Here is a 24,993-nt window from a genome sequence, read left to right on the forward strand (position 1 = left end):
AGTTAGATGGCTTCACCATTGAATATTGAATCTTCTTTGAGTAATTTAGTAACGGAAAAGCATTCATTATTCTTACTATTAGGAATATAAACGTATTATTGAGTTAGACTGTCAGAGTTAACAGTCAATTAGGCCGTTGTCAGCTAAATGTATATTTATTGTATCTTGTATTCCATTATCATCATCTTTTACATTCATTATTTTTCCTTCTCTTATTTTCACTCGATATTAGAGTCTCTTATGATCTTGGTAGAGATTTAAATGGCTTCTGCCTACTAGTACTCAGACTTATGCTGTTTGACCGACCTAAGTTTTCTTTATTTCGTAGTCTTATTACTCTTGCCTTCTTTGGTAATTGCTCTGGCGGCACAACTCCTCTTTCCAGTGATTGTTTCCGATATCTTTCTGTTGATTGTTCCGCATAACCTCTCCTCTTTCTGGTGACCGTTTTGGCAACACTGTGTCTTGTTTTGTTACTGTTTTGGCATTACCATCTCTTTTGGCCAGTATTCTGATCATTCTTCCAGCTAATGTTACCACAACAAATTTTCTGATGAAATTCTAGTGACTGTTACTTTTGAGTCAGTCTCTCATTGGTTGGATATAAGATGTGTCTCTCACCCACCTATTCCATTACAAGTTAAATTATTTATTATTTATTCTTTTTCCTTTTCTTATTTTCTCTTGCTTTTCTATAACCTGAAGCACTTCGTCCTAGTATCAACAGTAGTGACCCAATTGATGAAGATTTGTCTCTGTGGAAACAACCTTTTGTACAGAAAGCTCTGTCCCAGGTAGTTCTATGATCTTGTCATAACTTTGTTTTGGTGTTTTTTTAATCTAGAATCAGTGTCATTACGGTTGCTATTGTGCAGATTGTTGGGACTTCGTCTTCATCAGTTTATCGTCCTCTGCTTCGTGCTTGTGCAGGTTACCTATCATCATTTTCACCTTCAAATGTAGGTTTTCCCACTTCGTTTTAGGTTCTGTTCTGTCAACACAACATCTGCACTTTGGTTAATGCTGAACATTTTTGATTTGTCTTTCTCAGCCTTTGGTTTGTTATCCATTGAATTTTTATCTGGCAAGATCAACCAAGTGTATTTTTCCTTTGCTTCATTACCTGTGAATTTTATCTGGGAAGATGAGCCTGTTTTCTGCTTTTCTGTTTGGACTTTGGTTACCATTCTCAACATGGTCCCTACGCAGTTATTTAATTAAATATAGAGCTAGGAAAGAATGATACAATCCAAGACGATGTTACAAATGAATTGAAAAATATATATTTTACAGTAGTATCTAGTTCTGTTTTTTCTTGTTCTGAAGTTTGTTTCTCTTTACTAAAATCTATTTGACACATACTGGCAGGGGAGGGCTGCATGTGTGCTCATTGATCTTTGCTCTGGTGTATTGGCTCCATGGATGCCTCAAGTGATAGCCAAGGTTATTCAATACTTTCTTCTTACTCTGCTGTGTAGGCTGTAGTAGAATTTAGGTTTTACCTTGCAACCTTGCTTGTGAAAATTTTCTTCTTAGATTTCTTTTAATACAGATTGACTTAGCACTTGAGCTTTTGGAGGACCTTTTGCCTGTAATCCAGGTGTGTGTTTTTATTTTTCTTTCATTTTACTATAGTTAGCTTTCTGTGCTTATCTGATTGACCAGTAAACACTTGCTTGTGGACAATGAACCTTTTTAAACATTTTATAACCTAAGGAATGATGGAGAGAATATTGGTGCAGTACCTAATGCAGCAACAAAATTCCTATGTAATTTTTCATCTCTCTGTGAAGGCCTAGAAAAGTAGATTTAGTGGAAATTTGCAACTAGGAAGATGAATGTTTCATTGATGAGTGCAACTGCCAGATAAGGTTGCAAATTCTGTAGGATCTCATAGTACAGATATTTGAAGACAATGTTTCTTGGTAAAAGATATGAAGCATGGTAGTCAACATCATCGAACGACCTTACTTGAACAAGATCTGTTCTACAGTCTCATCTACTGTATCCTTGATTTTGAAGGAGACAGTCAACATTGTTCTAATAAACATGCTGGGTGGATGCCTTTGACTGTAGTAGTTTAAGGTGGCCTTTGACTGCAGTAGTTTACGGCTGGATGCTCTACATCTTTGAAATCCTTGTACATAAAAAGCATATCTAATTGATAAAGCTTGATACTAATCACCAACCTAATACAGAGAAGTCATTGCTGATATATGACAGTAGTGCCATAATAGTACCTCTAGGCAGTCCTCCAGGTCATGATTCAGTTATCTTTTCTTGTGCTGTAACAATTGGATATTTCATATTAAGCAAAGATAATTTCTAAATTTTGGTGCCATTATCTGACCATATTCTTGCTATTGAGAGCCCATTTTCATTATATACGCTTTTATTAATACTTACCTTTGGACATAATGTGTATCAGGGTGCCCACCACTCATTTGCTCGTGCACGTGCAGCCCTTAAATATATTGTCTTAGCTTTATCTGGGGTTATGGATGATATTTTGGTCAAATATAAGGTAATCTTTTGACTGAAATTTTTGTCAATTATTATTCAGGGAATTATATTATAATGATGATAAGATATGAGCTTAAATGAAGAAATGAGGATTCATATAGTCGACCACAACTTGTTTGGGTCTGAGGGGTAGTTGTTGTATTATTCAGGGAATCTTACAATTGCTCTTTAGCTGTTCGATTTAATACCTTTAAACTTTTAAATTTGGGAACTTCATCATTTCAGGATGCTAAGCACCAAGTGCTTTTTCTTGTTGAGATGCTAGAACCTTATCTCGATCCTGCAATAACCCCTACACAGAGCATTATAGCCTTTGGGAACATTTCTTCAGTTGTCCTTGAAAATGAAGAGAAAAATTGTGCTATTGCGTTAAATGTGATTCACACAGCTGTACTCAAGCCTGCTGTCCTTCCCTCTCTGGAAGCTGAGTGGAGGCGCGGATCAGTTGTTCCAAGGTAATAGAAGGATGGACAAGTCTTTCTTGAAACATTGAGTTTCTTTGTGGGAACTACTTCATTCTATGTCCTGTTTTATAATTCAGAACTTATCCCCTCTTGATTCTATACTGTTTTGATTTTATGACTGATTTTTTTAGCATGTTTAAATACTTTACTTCCTTTTTGGGGCTTGTATCAGTTAATTGATGTAACAGTGCCATTAATTGCTTTTGTATCCTGTTTTATGTAATGCCAGCTTTTGAAAGTTGCGAAATTGCAATATGGTGATGGTCAACTAAGCTATCTATCTATATACATACGAAACAATCCAACCCAACCCAAAAACTGATTGCAGGCTTTTTCCAATTGATCAAGAACAACAATGGCCAATGAGGAACCTATACCTCTGGAGATTGATCTTCAGATTGTTGAGTTAGATGTCACCTTATGGGTCCATTGAAAGAGATAGAAAAACATGGGCTTCAATGAAGAAAGGCCTAACTGAAGGGAAAGATAAAAAATATATATGTAGTTAATTATAATGACCATAAACCCAAACCACAATGATGCAGATAAAAGAACATAAAAGTTATAACTAAGCGAGGTACTTATTGGACAATGTGGCTCTCTTCAGGACAGATTGTAAAGAAATGGATCTTGGGCCTAACTCAACCCCAAAAGCTAGCTCAAGAGGTGAGGATTGCCCAAGACATATTAAAGAGATCATCCATCCCTTATATGGCCAATGTGTGAATCTTTTACAGAGCTCATGGGTAAATATGTGCATGCCTTAGCATCTTAGTGCGTGCAGCCAAGTGCTACTTAAGTGAAGTGAAGCAATCTATTTTGCACAACTTATTTCGCACCTAGCTTCAGGGATTAACCCTCTGTAAGAGAGTCTTAGAGAACACTGGATTGCACACCAAGATTTGGAGGATATTTTGTTAGCTAGGTAAGATAGTGCTTTGAAAGGGTGTCTAGTTTTATGAAAGGAATATCTTTAATTTAAAAGCCAATTTGGTAGTCTATGCTCAGTAAAGAGTAAGATGTCATCAATCTGGATGGTATCCTGATGTTCTAAACCCAATGCCTAGAATATATTCCAGTGATCATAATTATCTAAATGTGAAATAAAGTTTTTCGGTTTTTTTCTGAATATATCCTGCATCTTGTTCAATTCTGCTGCCAATCTACTTCGGAATTTTCACCTTGTATTCGTCTCAGAAAGACAGATTTCCTGTATGAAGTACTTGATTTAAGCAGGTTTTAGTACTGATGGAAAATGATATTCTACATTGAAAATAGGTTCGGTGCTAAACATCTTTTCAATGTTTTTTAAGACTGGTGCTAAGCAAGTAAGAACTACTTTTTTTTGTCCTATGACTATTCTTATTATATAATTTGTAAATGATTGATTGTTTAGTTGTTGGCGTCAATGTGCCTGGCCTGGACAAAGGTAGTCCATATACTGTTCATTATCTTGGAAAGAGGATTTCTGTACATCTTTGAGAAACAAAAAAAAAAGGGCAAAAGCTTTTGTCAGGTAAAAGAACTTTAATGGGAATGATTGTTGTGGCGAATCCGATTGGGCTGTTTTGCTAGCCGTAATTGGTGAAACGAAATAGTTACTATTTTATTGAGCTGATTCTATATATAAAGGTGTATTATGTGTCATAGTGAAAGAGTTATCTGGTATCCTGAATTCTGTCTGGTAACTATTGCTTAAGTGCATATTATAGTAAGCTTTTTCCCAAGATATGCATATGATAGTAAGCTTTTTCCCAAGTTATGCATACTGCTTGACTGCACTGAATTTGTCTTGAATCAATGAATATGCAGTGTACTTCTCTCAGTTTTGGAACCTCACATGCAGCTTCCTTCTGATGTCGACCTTCGCCAATCTCCTAGTGTTGAGCTGCTAGGACCACAATTATTGAATGTTTTACCTCTTTCTTCTGTCCTACGCTATGCTGGAGCTTCTTCTAGATCTGGCAGTCATGAGGATTCTGATGCAAAAGTTGATTCTGATATGACTGGAAAAGGAGACATCCCCGAGGAAGTGAACCTTCTCTTTTCCCCCCCAGAGCTCAATAGAATCTCACTAGTCTCTGGGAGCCTGGAGAAAAAGTGCAGAGACTTAAGTTCTGATGTCAAGAAGGAAATTAATCACATTGTTGAGCAGTCCACAAACAATCAGTTTGAACATGGCTTGCTATCTGCTATTGATAATACTGTTGAGTATTCTAATCTGCATGATGATTACTTTCAGCTTGTAAGTTATCGAGATTGTCAGATGAAAGCTTCTGAATTTAGGCGTTTAGCTCTGGACTTGCATTCTCAGTGTGAGATCACTCCGGAGGGTCATGATGCTGCTATAGATGCTTTGCTTTTAGCAGCAGAGTGTTATGTTAATCCGTTCTTTATGCTGTCTTCCAGGGACAGTTCACCTATTATGAACAAACTGAGTACTAAGAAGCCGTGTAAAAACCATGAAGTTTCTGTTCTTCGAGAACTTTTTGAGGAGGACAATGACTTCAAAATTGTAGCTGATCTTGAGAGGAAAAGAGACAAATTTGTTCTTGAAATAATGCTTGAAGCAGCTGAGCTTGACAGGAAGTATCAGCAGAACTCAGACGAGGAATGTATGACTCCCTATGTTGAAGGGAATGATGAAAAACTTGATTTATCTCAGCAAGATATAAAATCAGCAGATGCTATCACCTTACTTCGTCAAAATCAAGCACTTATATGTGATTTTTTAATTCATCGTCTGCAAAAAGAGGAGCACCCGACACATGAGATCCTATTGCAAATTCTGCTGTTTCTATTGCACTCTGGAACTAGATTGAACTGTCCTCCTGTGCTCATTGTTGACACAATCATAAAATCTGCTGAGCACTTAAACCAGCAGCTGAGAACTTTTTACTATCAATTAAAAGAAGGAACTGTCCAGTTTAATGAGTGGAAGCTGCAGGCAGTTCAACGTCGCTGGATTCTTCTTAAGAGATTGATAATTGCTTCAAGTGGTTGTGATGAAGGGTCCGAGCTTTCAATTAACTACAGGAGTGGTTTTCGGTTTGCTAATCTAGTTCCTGCTTCTGCTTGGCTGCAGAAAATACCTGCATTCTCATCTTCAACTTCCCCTCTTGCCCGTTTTCTTGGCTGGATGGCAATATCTCGTAATGCTAAACAGTATCAGAAGGAGAAACTCTTCCTTGTCTCAGATCTTTCACAGTTGACATATCTCCTATCTATATTTTCAGATGAGCTTGCTGTAGTAGGTCACCTGGAGCAGAAAGATGACAAGAAAATTGAAGAATCTGGTAGCAATTCAAGTTCTAGGAAAGGGGGTGAAAGTCGTAGTCCACAGAATGGAGATCAGTCTTTTTCTGTTATATACCCGGACATAAATCAGTTCTTTCCCAATTTGCAAAAAGAGTTTGAAGTTTTTGGGGAATCTATATTGGAGGCTGTTGCTTTGCAATTAAGATCCTTTTCTTCTGCTATTGTACCAGATTTATTGTGTTGGTTTTCTGATTTTTGTTCATGGCCTTTTTTTCGAGAAGAGAACCAACCTTTTTGTAGAAGATCTACTGGGTTTGCAAAAGGTTTTGTTGCTAAGAATGCAAAAGCAATTGTCTTTTATGTGCTTGAAGCCATTGTAGCTGAGCACATGGAAGCACTGGTACCAGAAGTACCAACCTTGATGCAAGTTCTTGTTTCCTTGTGCAGGTCTTCATATTGTGATGTGTCATTTCTCAGTTCAGTGTTGCAATTGGTAAAGCCAATTATCTCATATTCTTTGGGAAAATGTTCTGCCAATGAGAACTTAGTGAGTGATGATTCATGTCTTAATTTAGAATCATTATGCTTTGATGAACTTTTTGACATCATCAAAGATGAGAATCATAACACTCCAAGAGAGGATGGATTGTGCAGGGCAATGCCAATTTTTGTTTTGGCATCGGTGTTTCCTGATCTATCGTTGCAACGCAAAGTTGAACTATTGCAGTCTTCTATTTCCTGTGCTGATTTTGCTTCTTGTGAGCCAACTACTTCATTTCATGATTATCTTTGTGCATATCAGGCTGTAATAAGAAATTGCAGAGTTTTGCTACTTGAGACATTGAGAGGCTGGGGTGTCATTCCCTATGCTATATCTCCGTTGTCTGAAATGGATTCTGCACCATGTGATAATAGATCTGAACGGCACTCAACTTTCCTTTTGGATATCTACTCAACTGAGATGAATGAAAAAAACATGGATGATAATGCTGTTGTGAACAAGAAGTCTCATCTCAAAGTTGTGGAAGTTGTAAGATTCTTAAAGGACCTAGAAGCACTCATTTCTAAGCTAAATCCAACTATTGAACGATGCTTTAGGATTCACCATAAATTAGCAGAGAGTCTAGCCCTTGTTTCTGCAGAAAGTTTCGTGTACTCAAGATGCTTATGTTTGGTTGCTGAGAAAGTTCCAGTTTCTGAAGGCAGTGAAGAGGGAATTCTGCTTAAGATGGAATCTATTTCAGATTTCACTGATTTTTGGAAAATCAGTCTTGAAGGACTTGCAGAAATGATTCTATTGCTTCAAAAGAACCACTTGTGGGAGCTTGCTTCTGTGATCCTTGGTTCTGTACTCACTGTTCCTCAACGCTTCTCTTTGCATAGTGTAATTAGCAATGTATGCTCTGCAGTTAAAAATTTCTTGCATGGTGCCCCAAGTATTGCTTGGAGGCTTCACAGTGATCAATGGATCTCTCAGTTATGTGAAAGAGGCATCCACACCTACCATGAATGTGAAGGTTCTCTGATTGATCTGTTCTCTTTCATGCTTTGCCATCCGGAGCCTGAGCAACGATTTATTGCACTTAAACACTTGGGGAGGCTCATGAGCCAAGATGGACATAGTGGGTCTGCTTTATTATGTTCTAGTATTTGCGATAAAGTAGCCTCATCAGTAAGTAAGTCTTCTGCATGCGAGCCGATTATATCTGCGCTTGTTTCTGGTACATGGGATCAGGTAGCTTTGCTGGTTTCATCTGACCCATCACAGCGTTTAAGAATCCACGCAATGGCTCTTCTTGTCAATTATGTACCATTCTCTGAAAGACGCAACTTGCAATCATTTCTTGCAGCAGCTGATACAGTTCTACAGTGTTTGACAAAGCTATCTCAACCAACCTGTGAAGGACCATTAGCGCAACTTTCGATTATACTTTTTGCCAGTATTTGCCTATACTCTCCAGTTGAAGATATTTCACTTATTCCTGAAAATATTTGGAGCAGTATTGAAAGTTTTGCATTAGGAGGAAATGGTATAATTTTCTTGTGCTTTTCTATTACAACCAAAAGTAGATATAAGATTGAGTTCTGTCAGTATTGTGCTTATTGTGCTATCCAATTTGTCTCATTTTTTCCAGAAAGATTTCCTGTCAGCCTTGAGAAAAGAACTTGCCAAGCTTTATGTAGACTGAGAAATGAAGGGGATGAGGCTAAAGAGGTAATAGACCAATAAGGAGACCGATTTTCATTTGTCACTTTCTTAGTGATTTGTGTATAGAATTTTTGAACATCAAAATATTAAATTCCTGCTCTCTTTTTTCTTTCTCCAATTATCAAGCTATTAGCTTGACAACATTATTCTTGTGAAGTCTATCTAACGTGAACTTCTTTGCATGGATAAAAGATGTTGAAAGAAGCTCTCTCTTCAAATTCCCAGCAGCAAATGGATCCAGATTTTGGTCATACACGCGAAACAATCCTTCAGGTATATACAATCTTAGTCCAGTAAGTCTCTTGTTAATGATCTATGCTTCATCAAGATGTCCTACTTTCCATCTGACACGATATGTATAAAGTAACTCCAGTTGTACCTCTGAACATTGTCTAGAACACACGTGGTATTTGGTTTGACTAAAACTAATAATTGCTTTCTATGATAAAAATATCAGCTGATTTATATTTGATTTTAAGGTAGCAATCAGCATCAGCATCAGCATCATTCCTTTTTAGTTCAATGTCTGATGTGGTCTTTTCCTATTCACATTTGTGTTGATTTCTCTCCTGTGAGGAACTAATAAAGGAGGAGTGAATTATAGGGTACAGGATAAATGTGTTCATAGGATTATATACAATATATATAATACCTTTTCTCAATCTGGGACAATGTGTAACATTTTAGTACACCAACAATCTTATGGTCTAACATGAGTTTGCAAATTGTTGAATTGTGTGGACCATCTCATCTAAAAGCTTAAGTTGTTAAAGAGAGCACACTTCATTTACTCAATTATATTCTCAACACACCCTCTCATGTGCAGGCCTCATTTTTTCATGGGTTAAGCACGTGAAATTCTTTTATTTTATTTTTATAATGGGTGTGGTGTGATTTGATCCCATGACCTCTACCTGCTGTAATATCATGTGGAAGTGTGTGACCATCTCATTTAAAAGCTAATGTTGTTAGAGAGAGTAGACTTTACTTAATTATATTTTCAACAAAAATTATGAATACACTACCATAGTAAAAGGTTGCTCATTGTAAAGAGGCACACTGATGAGTTTTCTCTAGGAAATAGCTGTAATTGCACAACACTAGAAAAAATATTGGCAGAAGTGTGCCCAAGCATGTTTAGGCTCTGAAGCTAGGTATGATGCAGATTGGGCGCTTTGCCTCAAGCATTCATCACTTCAATAAAGCCCCTAAGGCCCCTTAGTTTGAAAGAATCTGACTTTTGGCCTTGGAAGATAATATGGGAAGTCAAGATTCCATACAAGGTAGCATGCTTAGTGGCAAAACAAGTTGTCCTAAATCAAGATAAGCTAATGGAAAGGGGGTCAGAAGCTATGTCCTAGATGTTTTTTGTTGAAGCTGACTGGGATGTAGATAGGATGACAACTTTATTGAGTGAAGTGGAGAATTTTCCTGGCACTACTGTACAATCTGATACACTGAAATGGAGATATTCAGGGATGGGATATTCTCTGTGAATAAAATGTGCAAGGGCAATAGTGTGATGCAAGGTGAGTGCACAAACATCTGGAAGAGCATGGCTCCCACCAAGGTTAAATGCTTCACTTGGCTAGTGGTGTAGAGAGCATGCCTTACACATCATGAGGTTCTACAAAAGAAGGGGAGAGTAGTTGTGACAAGATATTTTTTATGCAATGAAACTGGGGAAACAAATAACCATCTTTTTCTGCATTGCAAGTTCACTACACAACTGTGGAACCTCTTCCTGAGTTTCACAAAGACTGAATGGACAATGCGTGAGCATACTGCTGATTTGATGAGCTTCTGGATGAGAAGAGGGGGTGGCAAAAGTCAGGAAAAATGGAGGAGGATAATACCTTCTTGTATATGGTGGACAGTAAGGAAAAAGAAATGGGAGATGTTTTGAAGACAAGATCAAGTTCATACATGATGTGAAATGGAACTGTTTAGTGTCTTTATTTATTTGGTGCAAAGGGAACTGTATAGAGGAATTAGATGAGATGGTAGATTTATTAGGTGCTCTGTAAAGCTTAGAGTCTAATCGTACTACATTGTAATTTCTTGGAGGTGGTCAGCATTCCTTAATGCTGAAGAATACAACAGTACTAATTCTCATAAAAAGAGTGACAGAACAACTTTGACAGATTTTCATCACTGTGAGGTGAATCAGGTGGACTATGCCAAGGAGTACATTGGAAGTTTTAGCTTGCCGGAATAGAGATGATAATCTGTTAGGACAGAGGGAAAAATATAGGGAGAAATAGAAGGAGAAATGGAAGATTGTCCTAGCTTGCATCTGGTGGACAATTTGGAAGGGAGAGAAACCAAAGGTGTTTTGAAGATAAGAGTATTTCTCTTCAGAGGTTGAAGATTAATTGTCTAGTGCTTTTCTACTTTTGGCGTATTCATGAATATCCTCAGGAGGCAGAGGACATTCCTAGTGTTTCAGATTATTTATGAGGTTGAGGTGGTAGGTTTTACTCATATGAATACTACTTGTAATTATTACTGAAGAACACCTTTGGTGTAGTTCTTTGTCTAAAATAGATATGTTAACTGCTAAAGAAAAAGGGGTACATCATATCTAGCATACTGACTTCTCTGACACTAACACGGACATTCTAGGAATAAGCCCTGCTATTACCAACAACTAAAGACCCTGCAATGTAAGAAATAATAATAGGTAATTTGAAGTGAAAATGAAAAATGAGAATAAATCAAAATGCTAACAAGAGAAGTTAGTAAAATTCAGTTCTCTTTATTGTAGCTAGCACTTGAACCTTTCATGGCCTTTCTTCATATTATTGTCTTGTCTCTTGTAGAATAATAAGCACAAGGCAGTTTATATTGATTCCTGTTTCTGAACTCTTCATTATGTTTCTTTCCCTTGTCTTACTAGTTGTTCATTTCGTTGTTGGGGCATCTCTCTGTAGATAGTTCCATCAACTGGTAATTAGTACCCTCTTGTATTTCTGTAAACTATATTTTCTCTAATTTGACCTTAATTGTCTTTTAGAATGCTGTATTGTGTATCCTTTTTTTCGTTCAATTTTTCAGGTCATATCTGATTTGTCCACTGTCAACTCATACTTTGACTTTTTCTCAAAGGAATGCCACCAAAAATTTCTGGTAAGGATTTGGTAGCTTTATGACATTCATTATTACTTGAGCTTTTCTCTTGACACTGTAGCTTCAATTCTTCAAGGAATTGGAGGAGGCCGAGATTGAAATGGAACTTCTTCAGAAGGAAAAAACAATGCAGGAATTATCAGCTGAATTTAAAGATTTGCATCAGATTCCCTTCCTAACTGGTAATACTTTCTAATAATATGTGCATATTTTGTATGCTTTGGAACACAGAATTCTATCCGTCATATCAGTGCATGTTTTCTTGTAAGTGGGACTGCTAGGTGCTCCACTGAATAAAAGGCTGACTTCATACTGTTGCGTGAACTACCGCAGAGCAAAGTGCTACAGCTAATTTTTTTTTCATCTACACCGATTGACGGGGGCACATGTATTTTCTGACATTCACCTTTTGAAATTCTATTGTGCAGATTCGGCAAGGCAAGATAACCGCTTGCAGCAAATCAAAGAGGAAATCAAATCCTTGTATGCACCAACTACAATCTATATATACTTTGGATAAGAGTTGTATTTTGTAGCTGTATTTATTGAACAGTTTTATCTTTTTTGTTTCTTCTGGTTGCTGGTTGAGTGTTCAGAAATAAGCTGATCATTAATTTATCATGGGTTTCTGCATACATCCACACTTCACTGTCACTTTGTAGCCTCAGGGCTTCAATTGTTTGCCTGGGCATGCTGACTCTTTCTAGTTAGAGCTTTATTTTTATGCATCACTTTGAAAATCAACTTGCACTTGTTTGACTGTTATCATATACCTACTTTTCTGTTTGCTACCCCGCCTACCCCCAAGAAAAAAAAAGAAAAAATGAACCTCTGGTTTTCTTCGTTGCCTTTTGACCCGTTTTAGGGGTTGGTGAATTCATTACACACTTGTTTAGATTTGTACTTTTCTTTAGGGTAACTGAGATGTCTTTCAATGTCTATGATTCACTTGTACAAAATGTGGGGTTGGTGGTCTCCTATATGTATTTGATGCAGGATAAAGGTTATTTTGCATTAGACTATAGTTTTTTGTTCTCTATTTATTTGTTCTGGTAAGTTCTCTCTAATCCATGCAGATGTGCTGATGTGAACTGATGTTAGTAATTTAACTTTCAATAGAGCATCTTGCCTTTCATCTCCTACCTCCATCCCCACCCATGTTCAGTAGAACTGATTGATCGAAGAAAATGAAACACGCGATATTATCTGAGGACGCTTATTAGTTCTACACTCATCTTCTCAAGGCGGAAAAAGAATTAGAGGAGATTGACCTTAGACTAATCTATTTAAGCTCTTCTATGTATCTCTTCTTACCAGAGAAAAGGCCAAACTCAAAGAGGAGGTTGTAGCACGCAGGCAAAGGAAACTACTCGATAGGCATGCCCGGCAAAAGTTCTTGGAAGAGGCAGCTCTTCGAGAAGCTGAACTTCTACAAGAGCTAGATAGGTTTTTCCTAGTGTCCCTCAATTCTCGTGCTTACATTATTTGATGATAACATGTTAATTGTAAAATGTCTACATGATGCTACTGTGTTAGAGAGAGGATGGCTGAAGTAGAAAAGGAGATTGAGAGACAACGTATGCTGGAGCTTGAACGTACAAAAACCAGGGAGTTGCGACACAGCCTTGATCTAGAGAAAGAAAAGCAAGCACAGGTATGAAAGATGATCATAGCTCAATTGTCATCCCTTGGTTATGACATAGGACAAAGTGTTTCAAATTAGACCTATTAAAATGATGCCTAGTGGATGCTTAGGTTTTGCTTGCATCAACGATAATTCCCTTTATGCCGAGTGACTTTTCTGAATATAGTGGATATCTAGTGATACACGTTTTTTAATATGTAAAGCAGCAGTAAACATCATGTCAGCTTCATAAAAATAAAAAGCTTCTTTTTTGTTCAGGGAATTCAGACTCCTAATACAAATTATCTTTTTTACTTTATTTAAGTTTCTTTCCGAGTTTTTTCTTCTTTCTTTTTCCTTTGTCTCTTCCTTCCTTTTTAAATATTGCCTCAGTTCCTGGTTGCTCTCTCCTTTGAATTGTTTGTCTTAATCCAGCCTAATGACACATTTCCATCAGCGGAGTGTGTGGACCTTTCACCCTCCCCTTTATACTTGATTAACCATTTCCTTGTAATCTTAAAAGTTAGTGTGTGAGACACCATTCGGTATAAAGAACTTGTATCCAGTGGCGGAGCTAGAAATTTTGTCAAGGGTGTTCAAACTTTAAAAGAGAAAAAAAAAATTTAGCTGAGTGGTTTGCACCAAACTTTTTTTTTTTACTGATGGGTGGGTGCACCCAAATCTAAAATTAAATTACATACCATTTAACCAAAACATGCGAAAACTTAAAACTATAAAGTGTAACAATTCACTTAATATGGATCGAAAAATATAAAGAAGACTATGTTATACTCTAACAATTCATTTAAAATGGATCGAAAATATTTAGAAACAATAAAATCTCAATTATTCGGTTAATAAATTCATTGAATAAACTGTAACAAAATTTAACAATTCACTTAATGTGGATCAAGAATATATAGAAACAATAAAATCTTAATTATTAGGTTAATAAATTCATTGAATAAATTGTAATAAAATTTAAGGCTAGAAATAGAAAGATAAAAAATTGTGTTAAAACGTAGCAGGCCAGGATCGAACCTAGGACCTCAAAGACGCAAATGAGCATCCTTACCGCTGGATTGCCAGCCTCTGTTGTGTTTAAGCATGTTCATTAATTAAGATATCTAGTTAATAGACTTATATACACGGTCGAATTTTCCGACAAAGGGTGTTCTGCTGACCACCCTTTCTTATCTGTAGCTCCGCCCTGCTTGTATCCTCATCGTAAGTGATTATGCTAAATTAAATTTAAGTTTCATATGATGGAGTGGAAGTCTTGCATGCCGATTTCACCTGATCTTTTTGCAGAGAGAACTGCAACGAGAACTTGAGCAAGTTGAATCTGGAGTTCGATCGAGACGAGATTTTTCATCCACAAATAGTGGGTAAGTTTTGTTGCGTAATACTTTTGTTTCATGATAAACTATAGCATTTTTTTTTGGCATCTGAATCTTCTGTGTTGAGAAAACTATTTTAGGTTAATCTTTGGCTCAGACTCCTTCCAAAACCCTGTTCCCTCCAGGGGGGTTCTCACCTCCCCTTTTCATTTTTCAAAACTGCAACATTTGCTTTAGTTATTGCCGGTGGACATAAGAATTCTCTTATGTCTAGGTTATGTTGTATAATGGCAAGGGTGAATGTCAAGGCATAAACAGGTGAAAGCACTTGCCATGCATATAAAGTCTTTCTAAATTGTTCAGGCTTGTAACTTCGATGTCATATAAGATTACCACAAGATTTACCTTGGTCCAAGATGAACATGGAATTACTTTTTTCTTCAGGCAAATAATTTTGTTTTTATGGACAATGAAAATACTGCATTTTCCAATGGTTGAGTTAGTAATTCTTTCCTCTAGCTTTTCTTTCTCATGGCTATTGAATTGTCTTCTACAAAGAAAAGAATTCCTACTGTCCAGTGGGAATAACTCAAGAATGCAATGTTAGCCGTGCATATAGATGGTACAAATTGATTGAGCACATCATTGTTATGTCATGCAAGATTTGAAGAGTCCCTTTCTTGTTCCAGGATGAGAAGAAATCCCCTCTAATCTTACGCAAAAATAGTGTTGTTTTATGAACTATGAATGCACTAAATTTGATGGGTAGTAGAATTAGTAATTCTTTTCTAGCGTTTGTTGCTTATGTCCATGGGATTCTGGTTGTGAGAACTGATATCATGGTCTCGACAGCACATTCAAAGGCTGTTTAATGTAGATGTCACATCACTGCCTCCAAAAATGGTGGCAGTGGGAGTAAATAAATCATATTTGTCCTATTCTTCTCTCTCTTGTCAACAAAATGGTTGCAACATCAAGCAGCAATAAGTTGGTCTGTTTCTCAACCAGTATTAAGTGTCAAACTGGGAGTGCTATTACTGACTTCCATTGGATTATTTTTTTGCTCTTGACAATTGATTAATACAGTGGTTTAGTGCAACAGAATTTTGAAATCCAAGGAATCCTCTCTTGATGTGTTTTTCAATCTAATGCAGTAGGCTACGAGAAAGATACCGTGAAAGGGAAATGGGAAGAGCAGGTAATGAAGGGACCAGAACTAGTACAGGGATGACACAGCCTGAAACTGCTACGAGCTCATCAATGGTAACCATGCCTACTGTTGTTCTATCAGGGGCTAGGCAGTTCTCTGGCCAACATCCAACTATTCTACAATCACGTGACAGAGATGACTGTGGCAGCAGCTATGAAGAAAACTTTGATGGTAGTAAAGACTCGGGGGACACAGGGAGTATTGGGGACGCAGACCTGGTATCAGCACTTGAGGGACCATCCATGAACTTTGGGTCGTCTCAAAGGCCTGGTCCCCGGGGGAGTAAGCCTAGGCAAATTGTGGAACGAAGAGAACGGGATGGTAGACGGGAAAGTAAATGGGAGAGAAAACATTAAATTAAGCACCAACAAGATTAGTCGCATTACCTACCAAGCTTGATGGAATATACACTTCCATTACAGGTCAAGTAGTAGTGCTATAGGATGGTTATCAATTTTTGGATAACCAGATTTATCTGTGTTAGCAAGAATGTTGTTGTAGGTATATTTATCTGTAGAGGAAGAAGCTCAAGGAAGACTGTAAATTCGCAGCACTGTCCTCATAGTAAGCTAGGGAGTACCAAGTCGAGCTTCAGGCCGTTTTGTAAAAGTAATTGTACCATTATCTGTTGTAATGACATGTGACTTTTATGTTCAAGATTTTGGCAATTTCTGATTGTTTTGCTTACAGCATAGTGGCCCTTTTTTCTGGGGAGAAATATGTGACCTGAGTCGATTGTTGTTAACTTTTGCTAGTCGATTCATTTGGTTGAGTTCCTAAAAATTTGTGCCCCATCCATTATTCTTTAAAGGTATTGTTTAGTTTAAGTTAAACGACCCAAGACCAAGGTTAAAAACGTATGTTACAAGTAACATCCAAAATTTACTTATGTGCGTGGAGATATTCCCTATGTGTAGCAGTGAAACATGAACTTTAGATCCGTCTTTCCTGATACTTGCATTGAGATAATGTTGTTCAGATTTGATTTAGATGGCGAGGACATAACAGAACCATGATAGTCCGTTGGATCATTGCGCGAATAAGAACCGAAATGAACCAACTTTTGAGAAGACAGTTCATAAATATAGATTAAGTTGGTTCTATACAATGACGTCAAGTTGTTACAACAATCAGGAGAAATACAACAATGGCTTGGCTTACTTCATTAGAGAAGGAGATCAATCAGAGTATCGCTCTATCATTGTGTGTATACATCACCAGGAATGGCGACTACTTCTCCGTAGCCTTCTGCGAAAAGGCCTGCATGCCTCTATGCTAAGATCAACTGCAGCAGCAAGCGCCATGAAAATGGCTGCGTCTTCCACACAGGTCACATGTCGCATGGCAAGTTGCACGAGGGGCTTGCTGCATTTCCCGTCCCCTTGTACTCGACAGCTCATGACAAAGCCACCTGCAACAGGACTTAGTGCTGCGAAGTCTCCGCTGCTTCTTGGACTAGGCAATGGACTCGTTGCTGCTCGAACCTGTCTGTCCGTGTCTATGTAGAATTCACCACCCTTTTCTGCACTGATCAAGATCTCAGACATGAGGAGATCGCCACCATTTTCTTGCCCCTCAGATAGAAGATGGAAGCGACAGCAAATGGTATCTCTGATCCCACGTTCACGCCATGCTTCAAGCTTTCCCCATGGCTGCCAACATCCGGGCCTGCAAACATCAGGATGAACAATCAACCAAGCTCCTGGGTTGGATTTGGCAACCCAATCACAACCTGTCGATGGCACAAACGGAGTTGTTATGAACGCTGCTGCAACAGCCGAGCCAGAGAGATCGTGTATCTTCACTTTCCATCCTTTCCTCTCTCTTTTCTCTACGTCAAGTTCAGAACCATCAACTGAATTTGACCAAAAATTATTTAATGGATCTACCGGAGATACCCTGTAAGTTCAGCATAACACACAACAATTACAGAAAAGACCCGAATTCTAAAATCAGTTAGGGAAGGAAAACAGGGTTAGACAAGATAAGCCTTGTAAATGCACTTTATATCGTCTTTGGTGAAAAACTACAAACAGATAGATTTAAGAGTAAGGAATAGAAATGAACCAACTTAAAGTTAGTACCCTGAACTGAAGCATATTTGAAAAATAAAAAGAACCATATAGTACCTGTCCTGACTAAACTTGCAACTGAAAATAGGTTGCTTGATGTTCCCCTGAAGCTGTACTATCTGGGGACTTAGTTTCGTTTTATCTTCAAACTGGAAAACATATCTTGGATCAGGGTCCAGCTTCACTCTCAAATGAAGCTCCGCTCCAGGTTTTCCAGTATCCTGTTTGTTCTTGCCAATTCCTATCCAGCCATTAAACAGAGTGACTGGCTTTCCGTCACCCCACTCAGGACCTACTTCCAACTTAAAAGTCCCAACTTGCTGTCTCTTAATACCAACTCCACAGTGACCACCTTTGTGTCCTGTGAATACAACTATCTCTAGACATGCGTGAGGCGCATAAAAACATCCAGGTTCAAGTAAGGCTTTCAAATCAGATTCTTCAAGATAAAAGCTGGATGCAACGTTGTAATTATCCACAGTAGCTTCAGGTGAGGAAATAAAGGGAACAGATGATGTCTGTACAGGGAAACCTCGAAGACGGATCTCGCATACACAGGGAGAAGAGAGTGCACTTATCCCTGATTTTGTACCATTTAAAGTTGTCCCAGAGAGTCTCAACCCCAACGACCCTATTGACAGCCTAATAAAAGCCTGAGGATCCATTCTGGTCAAAACATTGCCATATGCTGTACACTTTGATCTCACAATCTATTAAATCCTGTCAGTCAACAAGTGAAGATTAGGATGGGGAGACTAGAAGTAGTTAATAAAGGTCAAACAGGAGTTATCTCAAATTCCACATTCAATTGCAGAAAGTAGATTTCCCTATTATTCACTCAAAGTAATGAGAAACATTCAATTTAATGTACTTCTACTTTATAACTGAAAAATTTCCTAGGGGGCTAGTGGCCCATGGTTTGAAATTCAGTGGAGAATGGGGTCCTCCCGTCTACCCTTCTACACTTAAATACCCAGTTTTTCAGCGAAACAAATTATCACACTTGCGCAGTGCTAAATGAAATTGACAGTGTAATCTTTTTAGAACTAGAGATATAGGACATCACATCTCCATGAAATGCCCATGGGAATAGAGATGGCAACATAAGTAAACGATTAGTTTTCTGACCTTTTTGCTGCCTTCGCTTATAAAAAATGGCTTAATACATAGCCAGCCCCTTAAACTTGCCAGGATATTTCATTTAGACACTCGAACTAAGCTCTGTTACAATTGAACCCTCAACTCCTAATAAAGTATTTCAATTACACCTTCTGTGCAAATTTGCGAAAATTTTTGCATGTGTTTTCATTCATCTATTAGGTAAGTAAGTTAACCCCATAAAATATGTCATCTCATTTAATTAAACGCATTAACCTCAATAAGCTGTAAAACCTCAAGTGTTTTCTACTTGAGGTTGTAATAGTCTAATACATATACTCATATGGTGACTATATGAAATATGAAATCTGTGTGGAATAATCTAATACATATGCGAAATACGAAATAATGTTTGTAACAAGAGGGGAGAAAGATATGTGTGGAAAAATCTAATATATATGGTCACCATAAAAAGGAACTGTTGCGCAGGAAGAAATATCAGCCATTTGGTGCAGAGAGATCACAGCAAGTAAAAGCACTTCATTTTGATTGGTATGTTTGATTCACATCCTCCAGTAAAATAAAATTGAACCTCTAAATAGCACAATATCCACGTATTTTCTTAACATGGCTCTCAAAATATAATATACTTATATCTCAAAAGGGTAAATTGGCTCCCTTGTTTATTAGACATTGATAAGACAAAAACCATCAGTCTATCGAGTGCAAGCTTATGCCCTTAGTGAAGTGCATCTGATAAATAACTTACCTCATGGTCCAAGTAAACAGACCTGAAAAAAGACTGGCATGTTTGGATAGTCTGAGAAAACATGAACACGTTGAGCAAACTGTAACCACCCCAGAAGCAGCAAAAGGTAAGGTGTCAAATTTTACTACAAAAATGGTCACATACCTTGAAGTTCTAAACTTCATAGGTAGCAACATAACCTGTTCATTCGGTCCCCCCACCCCCTCCCAACCCACTTTCCCGCTTCCAGTATACTTTACGGAAAAAACCTCAAAGAAAGAGGAAAAACGACAAGAAACGCAACAACTACTACACATTAGTACTATCCTAAGATCAAATGTTACATCCCTTTCAAAATTGCAATTCTTGACGCTTTTTCACTTTAATATTTAAAAGTAAGAGCAAGAATATTGTAATCGGTTCTAATTGTATTATTCAGTGCAATGTTTGAGCCGTCTTCTTCTATAACGGTCAACCGTCGAGCGAATCTGAAATATGTTGTTTCATGTGCTGTTATCAAGGTTGAGAATAAAATGAAACACATTTCCAGGTAAATAGCTCAACAAGGCTCACAAAAACATTTCTTAATCAGGAAAAGTTCTCTAAAAGCTGCTAGAAAGCATGTATTGTAATCCACCTCTGCCTAAAAACTCCCTTCTTTCCAACTTTTTACACAAGCAATCATATCTAGCTTATTTAGATACTTCATGAAAAGGATATTCACTGCTTTTCTATTAGTTGCCATGTTTTCTTCACTATTGTTTTTTTTTTCTTCTCATTACTACTTTGATTTGCTTCACTTGAGCCGAGGGTCTTTCAAAAACACTCTTTCTACCTCCCGAGGTAGGAGTAAGATGTGCATACACTCTACCGCCAAAACACCCCCTCCAAATTTCACAGGGTATGTTTTTTTTTTTTTTATGACAAGGGAAACCCACAGCCGCTACCCTTTGGGTGCGCACAGCTTTTCTATTAGTTGCCATGTTTTCTTCACTATTGTTTTTTTTTTCTTCTCATTACTACTTTGATTTGCTTCACTTGAGCCGAGGGTCTTTCAAAAACACTCTTTCTACCTCCCGAGGTAGGAGTAAGATGTGCATACACTCTACCGCCAAAACACCCCCTCCAAATTTCACAGGGTATGTTTTTTTTTTTTTTATGACAAGGGAAACCCACAGCCGCTACCCTTTGGGTGCACACAGGGTAAAACCCCTGCTCCTATGCAATAGCTCGCAAACCACATAGGAGAGGTAACCCGCACTAGGCAAGCCCGATGCAACGAGCTCGACCCAGAAGGCAAACCCTTTGCTTTCACTGGCAAGGGGTTTCGAACTTGAGACCTCCAACATGGAAGTCCCAAGCCCAAACCACTGGGCCATCCCGAAGGGTGTATGTTGTTGTTTTATGAAAAGGATTTTCACTGTTTTCATGAATCATAGTCACTTCTATATAGCACTCAAAAGTTTACCAATAACAATAACTTCTGACAACAAAAAAATCACTTCAGTTAGCATTTTACTGACAAACCAACTAAAAGCAAAAAAAAAAAAAAACTTTAATTCCACTAATCCTTTTTTGGGTCTTTCAAGTTGCAAATCCTCCAAAGATACAATTTTTAACCATTAATTGTGCTTAACTTGTTCAAACAAGAAACCTGTACAGTGAACAAAGGTCAACCATCTTTAACATTTACTCAAAATTAGCACAAAACCACATATAACACACCAAAAATAAACATGAAATTAAAGATTATAATAAATACTGTAATAAGATAACAAAACAAACCCACCTTTTTTTACAATGAATCTTTCTCTTCCTTTATAGCAACACCAAAGCCACTTTTAGAGCTGCAAACACTCAAATCCTTCCAAAAGCCTGAGAAAATCCTCATAACTTTGTCATTCAAAAAAATAAAAAAACTTTTCTTTTCACTTTGAAAACCCAAAAAAACACCCAAAATTCCAAAATGGGTCTCACCCCTTTTTATCTCTCTTTAGTATATCCCAATTAGTAGTATAAAAAGTGAATGATTCAAAGAGAGATGGATATATAGCAATGATTGAAGCAAACCCACCAAAACCCAAGAACTGGTATTATGTAGACTGTGCACAGATCACGAGAAGAACCGATCTTTAAACTATATTGTATGGTAAAATTATTTATTTATATGCATATTTCGAAAGTGTGGAAACACATATTTCTGTATATTTATTAAATTAATAACAACGACTTGAGGAAAGAGAGAGAGAGTGAGAACAAAGGAGACATGGGGTTTCATTATTTAGAACGAAACAGGCGGAGAAAGTAAAGGACTATTTATTACTCGTTCCGTTCGTCCACGTTATTAAAAATAGTTGTATTAATGAACAATTATTATAAAACGAAGGAAGTATTAATTTGATGCTCTACTATAATAAACTACATTAATTATGCATGCATATTTATTACTTGGATTTCTTGAAGTATATACTATTTCTTTCAAAACAAGTGATGTTTTTATCTGATCGGACTTTTAAACCCACACATAAGACCAATTGCTATCGAAAGTCGAATTTATGATACATTAATTCAATTTATAATATGTTAGTCATTATATCATTCTTTACAACATACATCAATCGTGATATCTTGAAGATTTATAATTGAGAAACTTTTTTAAAAAAGTTTGTGATTTATATATGGACTATATAAATAAACTATTTTAAACATCATTATAAATAAGTGTTTTCATTCAAAAAAATAAAAAGAATAGAGACTTGTGGGACCTTTTTGTGGATTGCTTTTTTTAGCAATTTTTAATTTTAGGAAGTGGAGAAAATGGTTGAAAGAAATTAAATTGGATACAGCTGTAACCAATCCTTTTGTTGTAATTTAAATGAAAGAATCATTTTCAAGTACAGCTAAGTTGGTGTTGAGAGTGACTTCATTTTCCTAACCAACTATTCTTTTTTAAAATTAATTCTAAAGATAAGTCTAATATTTGGTGGAAAATAGAAAAAAAATTATATTTTTTTTTTTTCAAAAAAAAGATAATATACGATATATATCGTTACTGTGAATTAAATATTTAAAAAATTGATTATATATAATTTAAGAATCTTACTGATGTCCGTGATTTTATATTGAGGGTTATAATTAATCTAATTTCACATCGCATCAGGCGCATCTAAAAACAACGACATCATTATAAGGACTTTTTTATACCTTGGATTCAAACATTGGACCTCTCTTATTAAGATGGCGGATTTTATCGATCGTACTACGATTCATATTAATAAATTATGTCCCATTCTAACCTTCAGTAAAATAGAAACACTATCTTATTTGAAGAAAAGAATATATAGAGGTAAAAAATTTATGATTGAAATTATACGACCGAGATTAATATTGTCTCTTGTAATTTGTAAATTTAAGTTATTTAGTCTATAAGTAAATAGTATTAGCTAAGATAATTTAAGAAAGGGATAATAACATTTTGATCCTTCGATTATTAATAAATAGATGTTCATTTTTTTTCATTTCTGGCAATGGATTTATTAAACTTACTAAACAAGCTTAGTATCTAGGAGGAAAAGTATATTGTCTTGTGATATAAAGACAAAAAACTTTCTGAAATATTGATTCTTTCAATAATATATAAAGCCTAAACTCTCTACAAATTTGAGTAAAAGTTGTTTACCCATTTCCTCGTAAGTTTTTGGACATATATATATATTAATTAATAACATATTTTGGTGGTACAATTACACATAAGCTAGTGTTATACTATAAAATTAGATATACTTTCCCCAAAATAAAATATAAAGAAAAAGAGCTTAACTTTGTAATCATCATCAAATGAAAGGCAAATTAATGAGAGTTCAAACTTTGTTAGATAAACTTATTAATTGTCATGTGTTATTAATTATCTTACCCTAAAAATTATATTATATATATATAAGTTATATATTATTTTCTATATTTATATTAAATTTTAAATATTTTAAATAAATTTTCTGATTTGGTCGCTATTTACTTATCATATTCAAAAAGTAAAGACAAACAGTATATTTTCGTTCCGTCACAAATTATTTATCACATTTTTTTTTTTGAAAGTCAAACTATATAAACCTTAAATAATATTTTAAGATGTATTTTTTCACCATATTACTATAAGAATTGCTTCTTAATTATATATAATACTTTTTCAAATAGTTTTTAAATATCTAAATTTTTTTTTACTTAAATCAAATTTAGCTCAAAAAATAATTAAATCAACTTTAGAAGGGAAGTACGACCAAGTATTTTGGGTACGACTGAGGGAGTAGTAAAATCTTTGAATTAATTAACTATACTAAGGTCTAAGAGGATATGGGTTTTATCTTTAAGTTAGTCGTCTTTGTTAGGGCACTTTTACCTTCAAATATGAGATTTTTCAGTATAAATACGAATTTAATCAGACTTCAATTGAATTCCGAACATCAACAGAAAATCATAATTTTTGACAAATTAATATTAGCAAGCAAAATCCAGTTGGACCAATAATATGGACATTAAAATCCAAAATATTTATTGGTGTCAGATTTGCTTAAGAAAAAATAATTAAAAAGCCATTTTCAATCACATCTTCTTTTGTCTTAAATAGATTTTTAAAAATGTGAGAAAGTAAAGACAAAAAATCCATTGTGGATTTAGTTACGTATTTGTTTTGTTTCTTTGAAATTGACAGATGTTGATATAAATACATAAGTTGGAATAGGGAAAGTCAAAATAAATATAATTAATTAATAACAACAACAACAATATATATAGTGTAATTTCACTAGTAAAATCTGAAACAATAAATGATAATGGGGTCTTATTCGTACCTTTATGAAATACAAAGACTATTTTCAATAGACCATTAAATAAAATATGGGAAAAGGGTCTGATATACCCCTCAACTTTGTCATTTAGAGCTGATATACCCCTCGTTATGAAAGTGGCTCATATATACCCCTACTTATATATAAATGGCTCACATATACCCTTTTCCTCTAACGAAAATGAAAAAAATTAATTTCAGCTTAGTTTTTTATTATTTAAAAAATAAATATAATTCCATATGAGTATATTTAATCCTCCTCAAACATATATATATTTTTTAACTTTTTTTTGTTTCAATGACTAATTTAGATTTATTATTTTGATGGTCAAATTTATTTATGTTTCACTAATATTCTTGTAAAACTTATTAAAGATGACCAAATTTTTTTCTTCAAATACAAAAATTAAATTACAATATAGACAAAAAAAAATAGTTTTAAATTATAATATAGCCACAAAAAAATAGTTTTAAA

The 24,993-nt window shown here is 35.9% G+C and overlaps 2 protein-coding genes across 2 annotated transcripts in view; one reads left to right on the plus strand and one right to left on the minus strand.

Annotated features, from left to right (window-relative positions):
* LOC102603779 (uncharacterized) overlaps positions 1 to 16,432 on the plus strand; it is a 30,815-nt gene extending 14,383 nt beyond the window's left edge. Inside the window, exons 11-26 of the mRNA XM_006359115.2 lie at positions 706 to 794; positions 876 to 959; positions 1,369 to 1,443; positions 1,553 to 1,600; positions 2,429 to 2,524; positions 2,749 to 2,978; positions 4,800 to 8,275; positions 8,381 to 8,460; positions 8,647 to 8,727; positions 11,512 to 11,583; positions 11,660 to 11,765; positions 12,012 to 12,066; positions 12,901 to 13,029; positions 13,120 to 13,237; positions 14,519 to 14,595; positions 15,702 to 16,432. Of these exons, the coding sequence (XP_006359177.1) occupies positions 706 to 794; positions 876 to 959; positions 1,369 to 1,443; positions 1,553 to 1,600; positions 2,429 to 2,524; positions 2,749 to 2,978; positions 4,800 to 8,275; positions 8,381 to 8,460; positions 8,647 to 8,727; positions 11,512 to 11,583; positions 11,660 to 11,765; positions 12,012 to 12,066; positions 12,901 to 13,029; positions 13,120 to 13,237; positions 14,519 to 14,595; positions 15,702 to 16,113 (5,228 nt within the window). The 3' untranslated portion in view covers positions 16,114 to 16,432. The remainder of the gene's footprint in view (positions 1 to 705; positions 795 to 875; positions 960 to 1,368; positions 1,444 to 1,552; positions 1,601 to 2,428; positions 2,525 to 2,748; positions 2,979 to 4,799; positions 8,276 to 8,380; positions 8,461 to 8,646; positions 8,728 to 11,511; positions 11,584 to 11,659; positions 11,766 to 12,011; positions 12,067 to 12,900; positions 13,030 to 13,119; positions 13,238 to 14,518; positions 14,596 to 15,701) is intronic.
* Positions 16,433 to 16,801: 369 nt separating this feature from the next.
* LOC102583788 (uncharacterized) lies at positions 16,802 to 21,986 on the minus strand. The gene is made up of 4 exons (XM_006359050.2): positions 21,653 to 21,986; positions 21,465 to 21,550; positions 17,887 to 18,549; positions 16,802 to 17,656 (listed from the first exon to the last, which is right to left on the minus strand). Exons 3-4 carry the CDS (start codon positions 18,492 to 18,494, stop codon positions 16,972 to 16,974), a joined length of 1,293 nt encoding a protein of 430 aa, XP_006359112.1. The 5' UTR covers positions 18,495 to 18,549; positions 21,465 to 21,550; positions 21,653 to 21,986; the 3' UTR covers positions 16,802 to 16,971.
* Between the last annotated feature and the right edge of the window lie 3,007 nt (positions 21,987 to 24,993).

Source organism: Solanum tuberosum, unplaced genomic scaffold (genome assembly GCF_000226075.1).
Source record: "Solanum tuberosum cultivar DM 1-3 516 R44 unplaced genomic scaffold, SolTub_3.0 scf00284, whole genome shotgun sequence".
Taxonomy (NCBI): Eukaryota; Viridiplantae; Streptophyta; class Magnoliopsida; order Solanales; family Solanaceae; genus Solanum; species Solanum tuberosum.

Coding starts and splice junctions, on each gene's coding strand:
- LOC102583788 (XM_006359050.2), bottom strand. CDS start 18,494: ATGGATCCTCAGGCTTTTATTAGGCTGTCAATAGGGTCGTTGGGGTTG. Junction 17,657..17,886: donor TGCAAGTTTAGTCAGGACAG/GTACTATATGGT, acceptor CTGAACTTACAG/GGTATCTCCGGTAGATCCAT.